Raw genomic sequence first — 14,307 nt, forward strand, 5'->3', positions numbered from 1 at the left:
CCTCTGTTTTCAAATCGCCTCCCGCGTAAGGCTGACGGCGGCAGTGGTTCTCTGTGAGCTGACACCCCAAGGGACGCTCGTGCTTCACGGCCCCCGAGGGCCGATGGCACCCCTGCTAGTCCACCCGAGCCCCGATCCCCCAGCCAGGAAAAGCGCTGACGGGCCCCCCTGTCTCGGCCCTGGCTTCAGTGGAGACGCTTCCAAAGTCCCACCCTGAAGGACGGTCTGGTTTGGGGGCGACACCCTTTATTCAGTTAAAACAGACAAGTAAGTTCCCATCTGTCCCCAGCTTCCTAGAGGGGACTTCACGAACGGTGGAGGTAACCACGTCTCTCCTCCCCCCCGCCTCCATCTCTCCCCGTCTTCCCATCTGGGCCGATAGCAGCGCCCACGCCACGCGGCTGTCGCTGGGGTGAGCTCAGGAGACGGGCGGAGGGGAGTCCGGCCCACAGCCAGCGCTCGGAACAGAGGGGCGCTCATCGCCCCTGCCCCGCAGGTGTCAGCTTCACCAGCTCCAGGCGGCGCCTGTCCCCCGCCCACTGTCCCCCTACACCCCGTTCGTGTCCTCGTCTCCTCCGTCACAAGTTGTAGTTAACCGTTTCCTTGACGACTGTCTTCTTTACAAGACTCAGGACTCCTTGGGCACAGGGACCAAGGCCTCATTTATTGCCTTGTCCCCAGCACCAATGGCAGTGCCTGGCACCCAGGAGGTGCTCAGTGAGTACCCGCATAAGGGGTGAATGGCTGGGGTGACACTATCTGTCTCTGAAGCTTCTTGGGAGGGTTGAACAAGAGGACGCGTGAATATCAGCACGGGTCCGGCTCACGGTAGGTGCCCCGGAAATGACCCTTGTCTTTATCTGTAGCACTTTTATCATCTAGTAAGTACACTGCCACTCAGAACACAGCGGCGCATACGACTTACTGCATTATATTCAGTACTTCACTCTTCTCTAATGACTTCCGAATCTGAGGCCAAAGGTCAAGCTCTCTGAAGACCCCCCTTTCTTTCCTGACCTCCGGGGTCTCCAGGGGTCGGGGGCACAGCAGGGGAGCAGTAAAGGGTGTCTGATGACTGGGTGACATCTGATGACAGGTCTGTGACAGACGGGCTGGGACAAGGAGACTCTGGGAAGCAGGGCTCCCGGCCTCAGACCCGCGCTGTGCAGGCTCTCCCCCTTCACAGGCCCGGTGACCGTCCCTGGGTGTCGCAGGGGACAGGAAGGCATCTGAGCTGCGGGACTCACCCTCTCAGTGGGAAGCCCTGCCAGGCGCCTGAAAACAGGCAAAGAGCGACTCGGAGGCCGTGCAGGGAGCGGCCATCGCCCTGGAGAGGTGACCACGGTTACCGTGTCCGCCTCCTGGTCTCCATCCCTGCGGAGCTGCGCGTTTGGATTACTGGTCTACCTTCTACCCTGAGCACACCCTCGTGGCCCCATCCATCCCAGCCCCTCGCTCCCTCCGGGCTCGCCCCTGGGCACAACAGCACTTCATGACCACTTGATGAATGAATAAGGAACAAGTCCTCCGATTTCCCCCAGTTCCGCCCTCTGTTCACCCTTTCAGGCCTCCTTGAGCCTCTACTTTGGAGTCGGCCAAGCAGGAATTTACATTCTGGCCCCGCCACTCCTAACTGGGGCACACCATTTAATTTCTCCGAGTCTCACTCAGTTCATCTATGAAAACAGAGGTAATGAGACCCACGCTTCCAGGGGAAGTTAAACGATACAACCCACCTCATGAAGTCTGGCAATCGGTCACATAGTAGGCGCCTGGTAAATGTTACTTTCTCTTTCCTGTCTTCCCAAAGGCTGCCGGAGGGGGCAGGTTCAGAGGAACAGCAGGGCCCACGGTTAGCGGACACACAGCCGTCACCGGAGCCCACGCCATCACTGCTCCGTCCTAAAGGGACATCCAGGACGTCCACGTGGCTCTGTGCCCAGAGCTCTTCTCTCCAGCTGCGCCGCATTTCTATGGGATGCAACCATCAACCAGAAAGCGGTGATGCTGAAATAGGTCCCTCAGACCCAACCCCTCCCAGTACCCTGGGCCCACATTCACCAGAGGTGGGTCCAGGCACGAGATGTGGATCGTTAAACTTCTGTTTAAACGTTTTATGTCTTTTTGGCCACTGGCAGACTTCGCGCGACTGGCAAAAGTAAGATGTAAAAAGAATGTTTAAAAAAGAAAAGGAGGATGTAGCTGTCAAGACTCTGCGGCAGGCGGGGAGCTGACACGCTGGCGGCGTACGAGGCAGCGCCCCCCCCGGGGCCCTGCCCGCGACGTGTTTTCTACTGATAGGGGACGAACCATGTGTCCCGGTTCTGGCCCACTGGGAAACTGACAACAGTCTCTCCTGCACCAAATCAAACTGTGTGTCCTGAATCATGGACCTCTCCTTTCCAACGCGAAGTCCCAAGCACACCACGGGTCCGTTGGAGGCTCCATGACAGCAGAGGCAGCTGGATTTTATTGCTCTGCTTTCTTTCCCAAGGTTACACGAGGAGGTGGGGTTATTTACGGCCGGGGGCACATTCTAACTGGGCCGGGCGCCCAGCGCACTGGAGTGTGCTGTACGAAGTCAGCTGGGCATACTGGCCACGCTCGCCCGACCCGCAACCCCCGGGCAGCGCGGGAGAATCCTGGCCCCGGCGGGGGTGTGTGTGTGTCCGCAGCAGAGTGCCTTCCTCTGCAGGGGTAGCTGTGCCTTGCGGGTCCCACGGCTGCCGTAAGACTGGCGGGCTCCGCGGGGACACGCTTTGACTATTCTGGGGGCCTTGTTACTCGGCCGTCCGTTCACTGCTGTCAGTCACCGAGGTAAATCTTCGACCCGGAGCTGAGAGGAGCCGCAGGATGGCTCCTCCAGCCCCGTGTCTCACTCCTCCAAGGCGCCATGGCCACTCAGGGGCAGACGGACTGCTGAGAGCTCGGGGTGTAGATGATAAACACTGTTCGCTACATCTGGACCCGCGTAAATTAGCTGGGTGCTGGTTTGCATCCGTGAAGCTTTGAGCTTCAGGCCCAGGGAATGTCTGAACCCCAAAGGGATCCCCTCCCGCATTCAGAGAAGCTGAGGCCCCTTCGCTGCTTAAGACGCGCCTGCCGCCCCACGCCCTCATCCGTGCGACGGGAGGAAGAAAACGCCTGGCCTGCACCCCACGGGCCTCTCTCTCCACGTGGACGTCCTGCGGGACCACACGTGGGAGTTGTTCTGGGACTGACGGAGGGCTGGGTGATGCTGGGACGGTGACGGTGGCGAGGACGGTGACGGCAGGGCAGGCGGCGCGGGAGGCTCCACCGCCAGGTCGCCGCGGGGAGCGTCACGGGGTGCGCGTCCGCGCCGATGCCATTCCAGCCTCGTCCTCCCGCCACGAGGAGGGCGTTACAGCTGCCGTGACTGCCACCGGTTTTCTAAACCCCCACTCGCCGGCAGACGGACCTGAACAAATGTCGCCTTTAAGCGGCAGGCGGTGACCTCGGCTCTTCCAGAAGCAGAACGTGTGCACGGGGACCGTCCGTCCCTCGTCTGCAGACAGAGCCGAGCACTTCTCGGATCATGGCATGAGGGAGTCACTGAGACCAGGTGTATCGCTTGGGGTCCCAGGAGGCCGCAGCTGTAAGTGCCGAGCTGCCTCCCTTCCTGGCCTGTGGCCGCCTCTGAAGGTCACCTCCAAAGGGGGCGCCCGCTCCGTGCGCCAAAGCAGAGCTGCTGGAGCTGCTCGTGTTCACCCCGTCGGGACGCAGGCCGGCCACACGGCCTCCGGGAGGGCAGTGACGGTGGCCACCACCGCCCAGAGCCGACGGCACCTGCCTTGGGCACCGGCTTCACCCCCGTCGGCGCCGGCTCCTCGGACCAGGGGCGTGGTCCCCCCTCTCCTTCAGCCCCGCTGCTGGCACATGTAGGAGAGAGTGACAGCGCCACGCTCCGACCCCAGCCCTGAGCGGTGCCTCCGGGGGTCTCTGAGGATGGCACAGCTCATGGTCTCTGCTCAGCGGATGGCAGACTGGCGGCCTTGCGAGGGGGAGGCCCACACGTGCTCCCTGCTGGCTGGGCAGGGCAGCAGGCAAGGTACCAAACCGACCTCTGACCCTGCTCCTCACCCGTGGAACTGGGGCGGCAGTGCCCGGAGCTGTCGTGGGGATTCCAGGAGCAGGTGGACGTGAAGGTGGCACAGTACCCGGCACGGGGCTCGTTCTGGACGATGAGAGGACCTTGGTCCGCCTAGGAAACCATGGCCCTGGCCTCCTCCATCCTCCTAGGAGGTCCTGGCAAGGGTTCTAGCACCCACGGGGACAGTGGGACCCACTGCTTAGGAGGCCCTCCCCAACCCCGGAGCCTGAGCCTGGCAAAAGTGACAACGCCAGGGCCGGGCGGGAAGTACAGCCAAGATGCCAAGGTGTCTCCCCGGGCTGCCGCCAGCACCCTCCCAGGCGGGGGCTTCCACGTGGGCGGATGTGAGGACGCGGGGCCCAAGGCCACGTCGTAGACCTGCCCGTCTAGACTGTTCCATCTGTAGGATTCTGGCAGGTGACGTAACCCCTCCAGCCCTAGTCTCCTTCACCGTAAGGGAGGGGGCGGCCGAGAGAAGAGGCCCAGGTGGGATCACGACACAGCAGGTCCAGCTGCGGCCGGCGGTGCAGCCCCTCCCTCCTGCCCAGCAGTTCCCCAAACAGCGGGCTCGGGGTGCGGGGCTCTGCCCCTGCCCCAGCAGCCGCCACTCAGGAACGGCGGCCCCGAGGCGGAACGTGTCCCCCTTGCTGACGCAGAGACCGCACAGAGAAGGGCCTCTCTCCGGCCTGTGACACGGTGACGGGGGCAGGCTGGGCTGCCCTCCCCGCCGCCGCCCACTCCGTGCCTCTCGGGCACGGAGGGGCCTCAGTCCCCCTCCCGGGCTCAGGGCCCCAGCGCCTGTTCGTCTGCGCCTCGCCAGTGCCCGGGGCCTGGGGTGGGCGGACCGTCTGTGCCGGGCTGCTCAGCAGGACCGGCGGGGAAGCGGCCCGGGTGGGCGTCTGGAAGCGGACGCAGGACGCGGGGACTGCCGGGTCCTGGCCCAGGAGCGCAGACTAGAAGAGGAGACGTGGGCTTTCAGCGGCGCGTCTCCGCGCCCTGCACAGACTCCCTACTCAGTGGGCAGGAGCTGGCTGGGGAGGGCAGGGCCCCGTACCCCGGGGGAGGGTCCTCCTGGCCCTCTGGGTACCTTTCAACGGCACAGGCTGTGGCCTCGTGGCTGACGGACGAGGAGTAGGTCTGCCACTGTCCCCGGGGCAGCTCGCGCAGCTGCACCGTGAAGTACCGGATGGGGGAGGCCCCGTCGCTGCCCGGGACCCACTGGAGCCACAGGCTGCGCGCGGTCACTTCCGCTTGGGGCACCAGGAGCTCCCTCGGGGGCGCCGGCCGCTCTGCAACCAGAAGAGGACAGATCACGGACGTGTGAGAGGCTCGCAGTGAAATTAAGTGGGGGGCGGGGCGTGCACTGTGGCTGCCCAGAGAGCCAGCCGGCTGCGTGGATTCGATGACCTGCAGACTGTCTCTCGTTCCGCGGGGGTGCGAGGGTCTCTGACTTCGGCTGGGGCCCAGCTTGGATCTGACTGGAGACCCTTGCTTGCTCTTGGGGTGTTCCATCCTCCGGGCAGAGAAAGAGCGATAGACAGACAGACAGACTGGAGGTGAACCCACCCACGCGACCCGATGGCACCGCCACGTGAGGCATCTTGAATGCCACCTGGGCGCCCCGAGCACCTCCAGGCTCCTTTGGACCCTGGGATCCCGCTTTCTGATTTGGGGATGAGTGTGTCTTTGACACTGATCTCCTCTCCCTGGACGTCGGCCTGGGCCCGAAACTGTACAGGCATGTGGAGCAGGGGTGCCTGGGGGCTGTCCCGGGCCGCTCCGTGCCTGCAGGGCCGGGGCCTGGAACGCGGGCCGCAGGGCCGGGGCCTGGCTTCTGAGTGGGGGTCGTCTGCCCGTCGCCCTGCCGCCGCACCCCGTTGATTTCAACAGAGGAGCCCCGCAGAGGGAGGAATCTTGCTTTAACTGTTTATCGTGAAGAGCACGGGTTCCGATTCGAAGGGGTGGCGTGAAATAAAGCAGCAGTTGATTGCCGGCCCCAGGTGATGGGCTGCCGGGGGCCCCGGCGTCGAACTTAATCGGCATCTTTTGCCGAAGCGCCTGGCGGTTTCCTCTCGGCCCGGGCGGCCTGAGTCCTGCCCCTGCTTCTCAGGCCCCTCCCGGACCCACTGGAAGGGACAAAGCGCTCCTGGGCCCCCTCTCCCCGAGCCACGCGGACCGGGGCCCAGCAGGCCCTGGCGGGGCAGGTGTTCCAGCCGCGGGCCGGGGTGCAGGCGGGGGCACGTGGTGGGCAGGGGACAGGGCTGCCTCATTAAGGGAGTTCATGTCAGTACTTGCACTCGGGTTTGGTTGAAGTCACATCAAACCGTGAGCAAAACTCTTTCCCCCTCCTTCAGAGGGGCTGCATGGAGTCTTAGGAGGTTGGCCAGAAACAAGGCCTGCGGCTCTGAGCTGCCTGGGGGAGAAACTCAGCCCTGGCTGCTCCCCACACACTGAAAGTGCTGGCCTGACGGAGTTCCGGTGGTGGGAACCTGCAGGAAGCTCTGGTATCCCTGGGGAGGGGGAGGGAGGGGAGGGAGAGGGGAGGCAGAGGGGAAGGAGGGGGAGGGGGAGGGGGAGGGGGAGGGGGAGGAGGGGGGGGAGGGGAGGAGGGGGAGGGGAGGGAGAGGGGGAGGAGGGGGAGGGGAGGGAGAGGGGGAGGAGGGGGAGGGAGAGGGAGAGGAGGGGGAGGGGGAGGGGGGGAGGGGGAGGGGGAGGGGAGGAGGGGGAGGGGGGAGGGGAGGGGGAGGGGGAGGGGGGAGGGGGAGGGGGGAGGGGAGGGGGAGAGCTCTCTATTTTTGAACCTGGGAGGATCAGGCCTGAGAGCCCAGCCTGGGGTGAGTGTCAGGCTGTGAGACCCGCTGTGCGTTCAGCTCCAGGTAGGCTCAGCGGTGCTTAAAGGACGTGCAGTTCGCGCAGCCGCCCTCCCCAGGCACGCGGGACCTCCCCTCCCCCGGCCCGGCAGGGAACTGGGCCTCCCGGTCGGTCTTACCTCTCTTCTCGGTGGTGATGACGGTGGCCTCCAGCGGTGCCCCCCAGCCCTGCCTGGTCTTGGCCGACAGCCGGAAGACGTACGCAGCCTCCGGGGCCAGCTCAGTGGCCGTGAACTGCCTCACGGTGGCGCCGACCTCCACGGTGGTGAACGTGTTAGGGCTGCTGCTGGCCAGGCGGTAGGCGATCTGGTACCCTGGGGGGGCACGAGGGCTGCTGGTCAGCTGTGCCCTCACTCACGGGGACGCCCCCGGTCCCACCACCCGGGAAACCCTACAGAGCCACGTGTTTCCACACTGTTTCCCTGTCCCAGGCCAGCGTCTGAGCTGCAGGCTGGGGCTCCTGGGAGACAAGCCAGGCCCAGTGATGAAGGGAGGGCGGCCTCGGGGCGCCAAGCCCCTCTTCCTTCATGGGACTAGACGTGAAAACAGCTTCCTCTTCCCTGTGGTCCTCGGCGCCCGGAGGACCCGGGGAGCAGCGCGGAGGGCGGGTGCTTTCTCTGTCCCTGCCCCCCTCCCGCCTTCCAGTGGCCCTGCCCTCCACCCCCAAGGGTCTTCTTGCCTGGAGCGCCCTTCTCCCTGGGAGCGGGCTGCCCCGGAGGCTCTCACACCTGTGCTCAGGCCACGTCTGTCTGTCTGTCTGCACACCCCACTTCCTCCTGCCAGCCCAGCGCTCCCGCCCCTCCCGGAAGCCCCACCCCTGCGGCTCTGAGCCGGGGGCTCCCCTGAAACAGCTCGCCCCACTGTCGAGGAAGCAGAAGGGAGCACGTCAGCTCGGGGCAGCCCCCGTCTCTGACCGTCTCTCAAAGTCCCCTGATCATCAAGGGTTCATGGTTGATTGGACTTCATTAAGGACCAGGCCTCCCCCACCAGGCCCTGCTGGGGCCCCTCTGCCCACATCTGAAGAGGCCGAGCGGACTTGCAGACCCAGCCCGAGCCTCCTGGGCTCCCAGACAACTGCGGTCCAGCCGCTGAGTCCTGCGCTGAGACCAGAAGCGGCGGTGCCGTGACCTCCGCACCGCTAATGACAGCCAAGCCACTCAGTTCAACAGGGACCCTCAGGGGACCAGGCCAGCAGCGCTGAACCCGGCTCTGCCTTCGCAGGGCGTCCCGTGGGTGTGGTGGCCCCTGTGGAGATGGGCTGCTGGCCCTCGGGACAGGCCCTCCGGGCCGGGCCTCCCTGCCCTGGGTGGGCATCTCTGCTCCTTCGGGCAACTCCTTGGGCTCCTTCGGCCCTCCCACTCACACAGCCTTCGGCCCCGCCCGTGGCCAAGCTTCCTGGCACCTGCGCGCCTGCGTAACGAGCCTCGGCCCGCCCGCCACGTGGGGGGCCAGGAGGACGAGCCCGTGGGGTCAGGCGCAGAGAGCGCCCTAGCACCCAGCCCCTAACCACCGCGGGCCACTACCACGGCCACGCAGACGGGGGCCGGCAGCCCAGCCCTGTCCACGGCGACCACCGTCACGGCGCGTCTGCAGGGCCCTGGACAGGCTCTTACAGCTCTGTTCCGCCTCGGGCGGCCATCCTCCCCGCCGTGGCGGCCAGCTGTCCCAGGGTGGCCTGCTGGACACCTGTCCCTTCCCATCCACTGACCGACGACCGGGGGCTCTTCTCCTGGGCCTCCCCAGCACCTCCCTCGCCCCTGCCTGGTCCTCGGGGAGGGGGCGTCCGGAGTTCGGGTGCGTCGGGCGCCCAAGCCCAAGCTCTGAGGCTCCCGGACACCTGGCGTCCTGAAAATGAGGGCAAAGTGGTCGGTGTGGCCGGTGTGGCCGGTGTGGTCACCGCAGCAGAGCCCTCCCGCTGCGCCCGACGGTCCTCGCCTCCCGAGCCGCTGGTGGTCCTCCGGGGAGCAGCGCAGCTCAGAGAGGTAGGCGGTCCGCCGGAGGTCACACAAAGTCACCAGCAGAGCTGGCCCGAGCCCTGCGTCTGTCCGGCTCCAAAGCCTTCACTCTCCTGTCCCGAGAAGTGAAGGCCTCCGCCCCAGGCTCCCAGCAAAGGGAGCGGGGCCCGTGGGGTCCCGCCCCACGAGAAAGAGCGTGTCTCCCAGGGACGAGGGCACCCCGGCAGCCACAAGACGTGGGAGCACGTGTCCGGGCTGCGCCCCGGGCTCCGGGAGGACGGGACACTCCCTGTAGCCCGTTGTGGGCCCCGTTGCCCACTTCTGCCTCCCCGTTAACAGCTCTGCGGTCGGCATTTGCTTTGTCAGAGTCGGCTCCCCTTCCGGTCCTCCGGGGGGGTCTGTGTCTGGCCCTCGCCCCAGAGGCCCAGGTGACGCGATGGACTCGGTCCTCCGACTTCCGACGGCGCCAGCCGGCCCCTCGCCGTGACCCACGCTGGAGGCGCGAGGCCCCCGTTCTGCTCGCCGCCCCCTTGTCTGCCGCACCATCCGTCCCGAGCGGCCACGTTATCGCTTGTCTTCTTCCCTGGCCTGGTCCTGTACACTCCAGACCCCTTTACCTCTCCGCTATTTGCTGTACTCACCCCCAGCTCTCTTCTGAAACTCACCCACTGCTACAAGAGTGATGTAAATCCATGTTTTTACACCAGCTCTAACCTCAGTACACCCACGCTGGCTTTTAGGTGTCACATGATGATTTTTACGTTGTCAGGACTTGCGGGTGAAATGCGACGCCTGTGTCCGGCAGATTTCGAGGGGCGCCGGGGGGGATCAGGCGGCACAGAGGCAGCCTCTGTCCGAGGGCGGCGCGGCCCGCGTGGGCACGCGCTTCAACCACAGAGGCTGCAGCAAGCCTCGCGGGGGGCTGGGGACCTCTATGTCCCCCTGGCCACCGGAGGAAAGTCTGTCTGTGCCCCGTACGCAGGCAACCGACCAACGTCTTTGTCACACGCACATTCCCAAACTAAAGCAAGGAACTAAGGAAAGATATCTTGCACAGACAAACGGAACGTTACAATCCAGCACAGAGACTACACGGGCAGACGCAGACCACCGATAAGAACGTGATCAAACACAGTACCTTAAAAACCTCAAGAGGGAGGTGTGGTCCAGGGTGAGTGAGTACGGCCATCTGAATACCGCTCCTAGTGATGAAGAGATACCAACCCTCCCCAAAGAACAAAGGAGTAACCGGGCCTGCAAAACAGATGAACGTATGTATGTCTGAGCCCCGGGCCCCGTGTGCGTACACACTGAATTTCTGCGTAGGATTGAGCTGACCGGGCTTCTTTTTCAGAGTGTGAGACAGCACGCCCACACCCGAGACGGCGGGAGGGGGCCGAAACCAGCTGGCCAGCACGCCCAGGCACCGGACGCCGGGCGGCCGCTGCCGTGTAGCTAACCCCCGGCGTCCCGGGGCCCCCGACACCCGGCAGGGAGCTCCCCTCACGACCCCCACCAGCCAGCGCTCGGTCCCTGAACTTGCCCCTTCGTATTTCGGAGAGTGATGCGTGTGAATGATTAAGACTCCTCGTTAATTCAAATCACCTTTCACCTAGGAAGCCTGAATTAATGAGGCTTTATATACTTTTAGGAACAGGACATGATTACAGATGTGCTTTCTTTATCCTTTATCCTTTATGATGTTTCACCTCTTCTCAGATTATCTGCCACTGGAATTAAAAATCCTGGGATGAAACTCAGACTTTGTTCAAAGGCACATCTTTGTGAGCTGGGATCTGGGAACGAAATGGGAACCGGTCTCCCCTCCCTTCCCCTTCCTGGGCTGGCTCAGGTCTGCTCTCCATCAGAGGCTCCACCTCTGCCCTGCCCCGCCCCCAGAGCATGACCCTAGGGTGACCCTTGACCTCGCCTCCACCTGGGCGTTCCTTCACACGGTCCCTCGCTCACTCCTTGTCCTTTCTCTTGCCGGCCTCCTCGCCATCCTGGCATTGGATGGTGTGTTGTGTGCTTCTAGATGGTCTATTGTCTGTCGTCTGTCTCTCAGAAGCCCCTGACCACGGAAGCAGGATGTCGTCAGGAGACCCGGGTCCTAACCCAGCCTAGCTTTTCTCACCTCAGGCAAGTTTCAACTCTCGAGTTTTTGTTTCTAGCTACGAATAAAGAAAAGCATCAATCAGCCCCCACTCATCAGTGGGGCGCGTCACTCCTGCCACGTGCAGACCTCGCGGTGGTCTATGGTCCACGGGGCACGTGACGGCGTCTCCACGTCACACCCGAGGACGGGGGCGCGGGGCACCCAGTAAACAGGACAGAGCTCCCTCCTGCTCTAAGATGATAGGATCCTGATGACGTCAAGGAACGGGGGAGAAGACAGAAAACAACTTGGCCACTAAACGGGATATTTTCAGGGTGACTGTGGAAGAGCAGGAGGAATCAGAGAGCGCTCAGACGCAGCGAGAGGCACGTTGCCCGGCCAGAGGCTGGACCCGGGCACGAACCTCCCCGGGCGACGCTCCATCTGGAGGGGACGCGCCGTTTCAGAAAGCGGCCGAAGGAACGGGGTGCCTGGAAGAGCCTTGGGGTGCCCGTGCAGGGAGGGGCTCAGGCGAGGGGCGGGTCAGGTCCCCCGCGGCAGGGCCTGGAGCCAAAGCCGCCACGTCTGAGGGGGGGACAGACAGGCAGCGAGCAGCAGGCGGGCTCAGCCACGGCCGCAGGGACCAGCCTTCGGCCCGGCCGCGGCCAGGGCGCCGTGCCGGCTGTCAAGGCAGGACGCGAGGACGGCATGGTGACTCAAAGGATGGATGCCCCGAACGTCCCGGTCCACGGGCCTGCTGTGGGTCACCGCGGCCAGGCTGCCAGGAGACGAGCGCTGAGCTCCCGAGCTGGGTGGGCTGGCGTACAGAGGCCGGGGCCCTGCCCCACACGAGACGCTTCCCGTTCGATGGGTACTTCTGCCTGAGCACCGAGGGCGTCCGTCTACCCAGAGAACTGCCTGAAATCTGGGCTGTTCTATCTGATCCGGGTCCCACGCGGAGCCACCGGGAGAACATTCCTCGGCCCGAGGGATGTATTTGTATCTCCCTGTTGTATCTGCCCTAAAAGAGAGACAATATCCCTACCGCCCCCGTTCCGTGGCGTGTTGATAAAGACGAATGCCCGCGCCTCACCCTGACGCGGACGTGATGAGCAACAAAGGAGAGGCTTCTACGCCGAAACGGCCGAGCGCTGGCTCGCACGTCGGGAACACGGATGGGGGGTGGAGAGGGATGAGGGCGTCTGGGGGACAAGGCTCGTTATGTGATTCTGGCTCCAGGAAGCTCAGAAACACGAGCTGAATCTCAGCGATGGGAGGTCAGAGGCCACAGCCGCGCGGGGCAGGAACGGCGGGGGACCCACGGCGGGAGGAGAGGCGCCCGAGCGGGCGCCGTTGCAGGTCACGGTGAATCGCGGTGACACGGGCGTTCGGAGAAGCAAGGCCATGGACGAGCCGCGGGGCCCCAAGGCGAGGATGAAGACCGGGGGTAAGAGAAGCCTACGCGGCTCGGAAGTGCCTGGGAGACGAGGAAACGTGGCTCAGCTAGAAAATCAGGAGCCAAAGAGGACGAGGCTCCAAGCAGGAGGCAGGTTCCGGGCCACCCGCCGGGGGAGGCGCAAACAGAGTCGGAGAGATGCCGCTGAGGACGGGAGGCCTTTGCGCGGGTCTCGGCCGCCTCGGTGCAATAATCTGGCTGTCGAAGGGCCCCGGAATTCTTTTGAGAGAATCGTGTAGGCATTTTAGGTGGTGGCAGAGGCTTTTATGAAGACTGGATGCTTCCTGGGCAAACAAAAGGCGTCTCTCTGAGAGTCGCCTGTGCGGCGACCAGCCCCGGGGCCTCGAGGCCAAGGCCACGAGGGGGGTCCGGCGCTGCCGACCCCTCTGCAGGCACTGTCGGGGGGTGTGGCCGGGCGACAGCCCCACCGACGCACCTTCCCGCTTCGCAGAAGCCACAGCAGGTGAGTCTCCCTGCGGGCAAGCGTCAGCCTAGCCCAGATGCCACCTGGCTCGCTGGTTTTAGGGCTCATCCGTTTGAGGGCTGGGGGCAGACAAAGGCGACAGTGGAGGAAACGATGCATTTGCGAACTCGGATCATGGTCGAGCCCCTAATCCCCAGCAGAGTTCCCGCACACCCTCGTGTGACAAGCTGAAGGTCAAGGTTCAGCGCTCGCGGGCAGGCGGACTTCTAACCGGGCGGAGGGGGAGGACGTGGCGTGTGTCGGGCAGGGCAGACCCCCGTGGGTTTGAAGAGCACATGTGTCACTTGAGCGTAACGGCATTTAAGGGATCGTGGCGCAGTTGGCGGGTGGGGGAGGGGGAGGGCCACTCTCAGGGGGCCCCCACCACGCCCCCCAAACGAAGGCTCTAAGTGCCGCCGGCTCCCCCTGGTAAAATATTTACACAAATAAGCAAGTGTTTTTCCTCCCGGGCGCCTCCAGTGTTTCACGCTGTTAATCTCTTTTGGAAATGCGAGAACACGTTTTGGGAAAGATTACAAAAGCACTCGCTTCAGAGGTGGTTATATACGCAGAAGCCCACGCCGCTGGAGTGGGAACACTGATTCAAGGCCCCTGGATGCAAAGTGAGTCTCGGAGGAAGATGTTTTCCTTTGTCCCCTGTGGACGCCAGTCTGAATCTTTAGAAATTGTTTTCCCGTCTTTCCTACAGCATCTACCACTTAGTGCGCTGGCTGTAACGATATCCAGGTGACAGGTTACCCAAGACAGCGTGCGTTACGAGGACCACTCAACGCCATTACAGCCACGGAGGCTCAAGTGTGATGTCTCCCACTTTGGAGGCACACGGGGCGCTGTTTCACTTATAGCCTCTGTTTGGCCACGGTCGGAACCCTCAAAGGACTAAAGTACGACCCCCTCCTCACTGGAGTTTTGTGATGTTGCAGTGACCCCCGGGGACTACAGATCCACACCCAAACTTCTCAGTGCCTCGGGGGCGTCCTGTAACCTGGCCCCATGCTGCCTTCCAGCATCAACCCTCCGCTCCAGCCGCCAGGGTGGCGGAGAGCAGAGCTGTGCAACTCGCCCTCGGTGGGTACGGAGTCAACACTGAGCGTAAATACACGGCGATGCCGAACGCTCTCCGGTCCGAGACAAGGGGTGAGACACCGAATGGCCACAGCGTTCCAGCTGGCGCTGACCAGGCACTTGCTGGGAGGCCGGCCCTGTTTTGGGTCCTCTGCGCACCGCGTACTGGCCCTACCAGGGAGGTACACGCCGTGCCCCTTGAGGGTGGGGAAGGCCAGGCACACGGGGACTCAGTGACTGGTGTGAAATTCACTCGCCGAGGTCGGCGCCC

At 63.9% G+C, this 14,307-nt stretch overlaps 1 protein-coding gene across 6 annotated transcripts in view; it reads right to left on the reverse strand.

Moving 5' to 3' along the window:
- Positions 1-14,307, reverse strand: part of SDK1 (sidekick cell adhesion molecule 1) — a 786,274-nt gene that overhangs the window by 74,412 nt on the left and 697,555 nt on the right. For all 6 annotated transcript variants that reach the window (XM_067012701.1, XM_067012698.1, XM_067012699.1 and 3 more), the window contains 2 exons: positions 7,101-7,295; positions 5,199-5,400 (listed from right to left, as the gene is read on the reverse strand). In XM_067012701.1, coding sequence (XP_066868802.1) covers positions 5,199-5,400; positions 7,101-7,295 — 397 coding nt within the window. The remainder of the gene's footprint in view (positions 1-5,198; positions 5,401-7,100; positions 7,296-14,307) is intronic.

This window comes from Kogia breviceps, chromosome 14 (genome assembly GCF_026419965.1).
Source record: "Kogia breviceps isolate mKogBre1 chromosome 14, mKogBre1 haplotype 1, whole genome shotgun sequence".
In the NCBI taxonomy this organism is placed as follows: Eukaryota; Metazoa; Chordata; class Mammalia; order Artiodactyla; family Physeteridae; genus Kogia; species Kogia breviceps.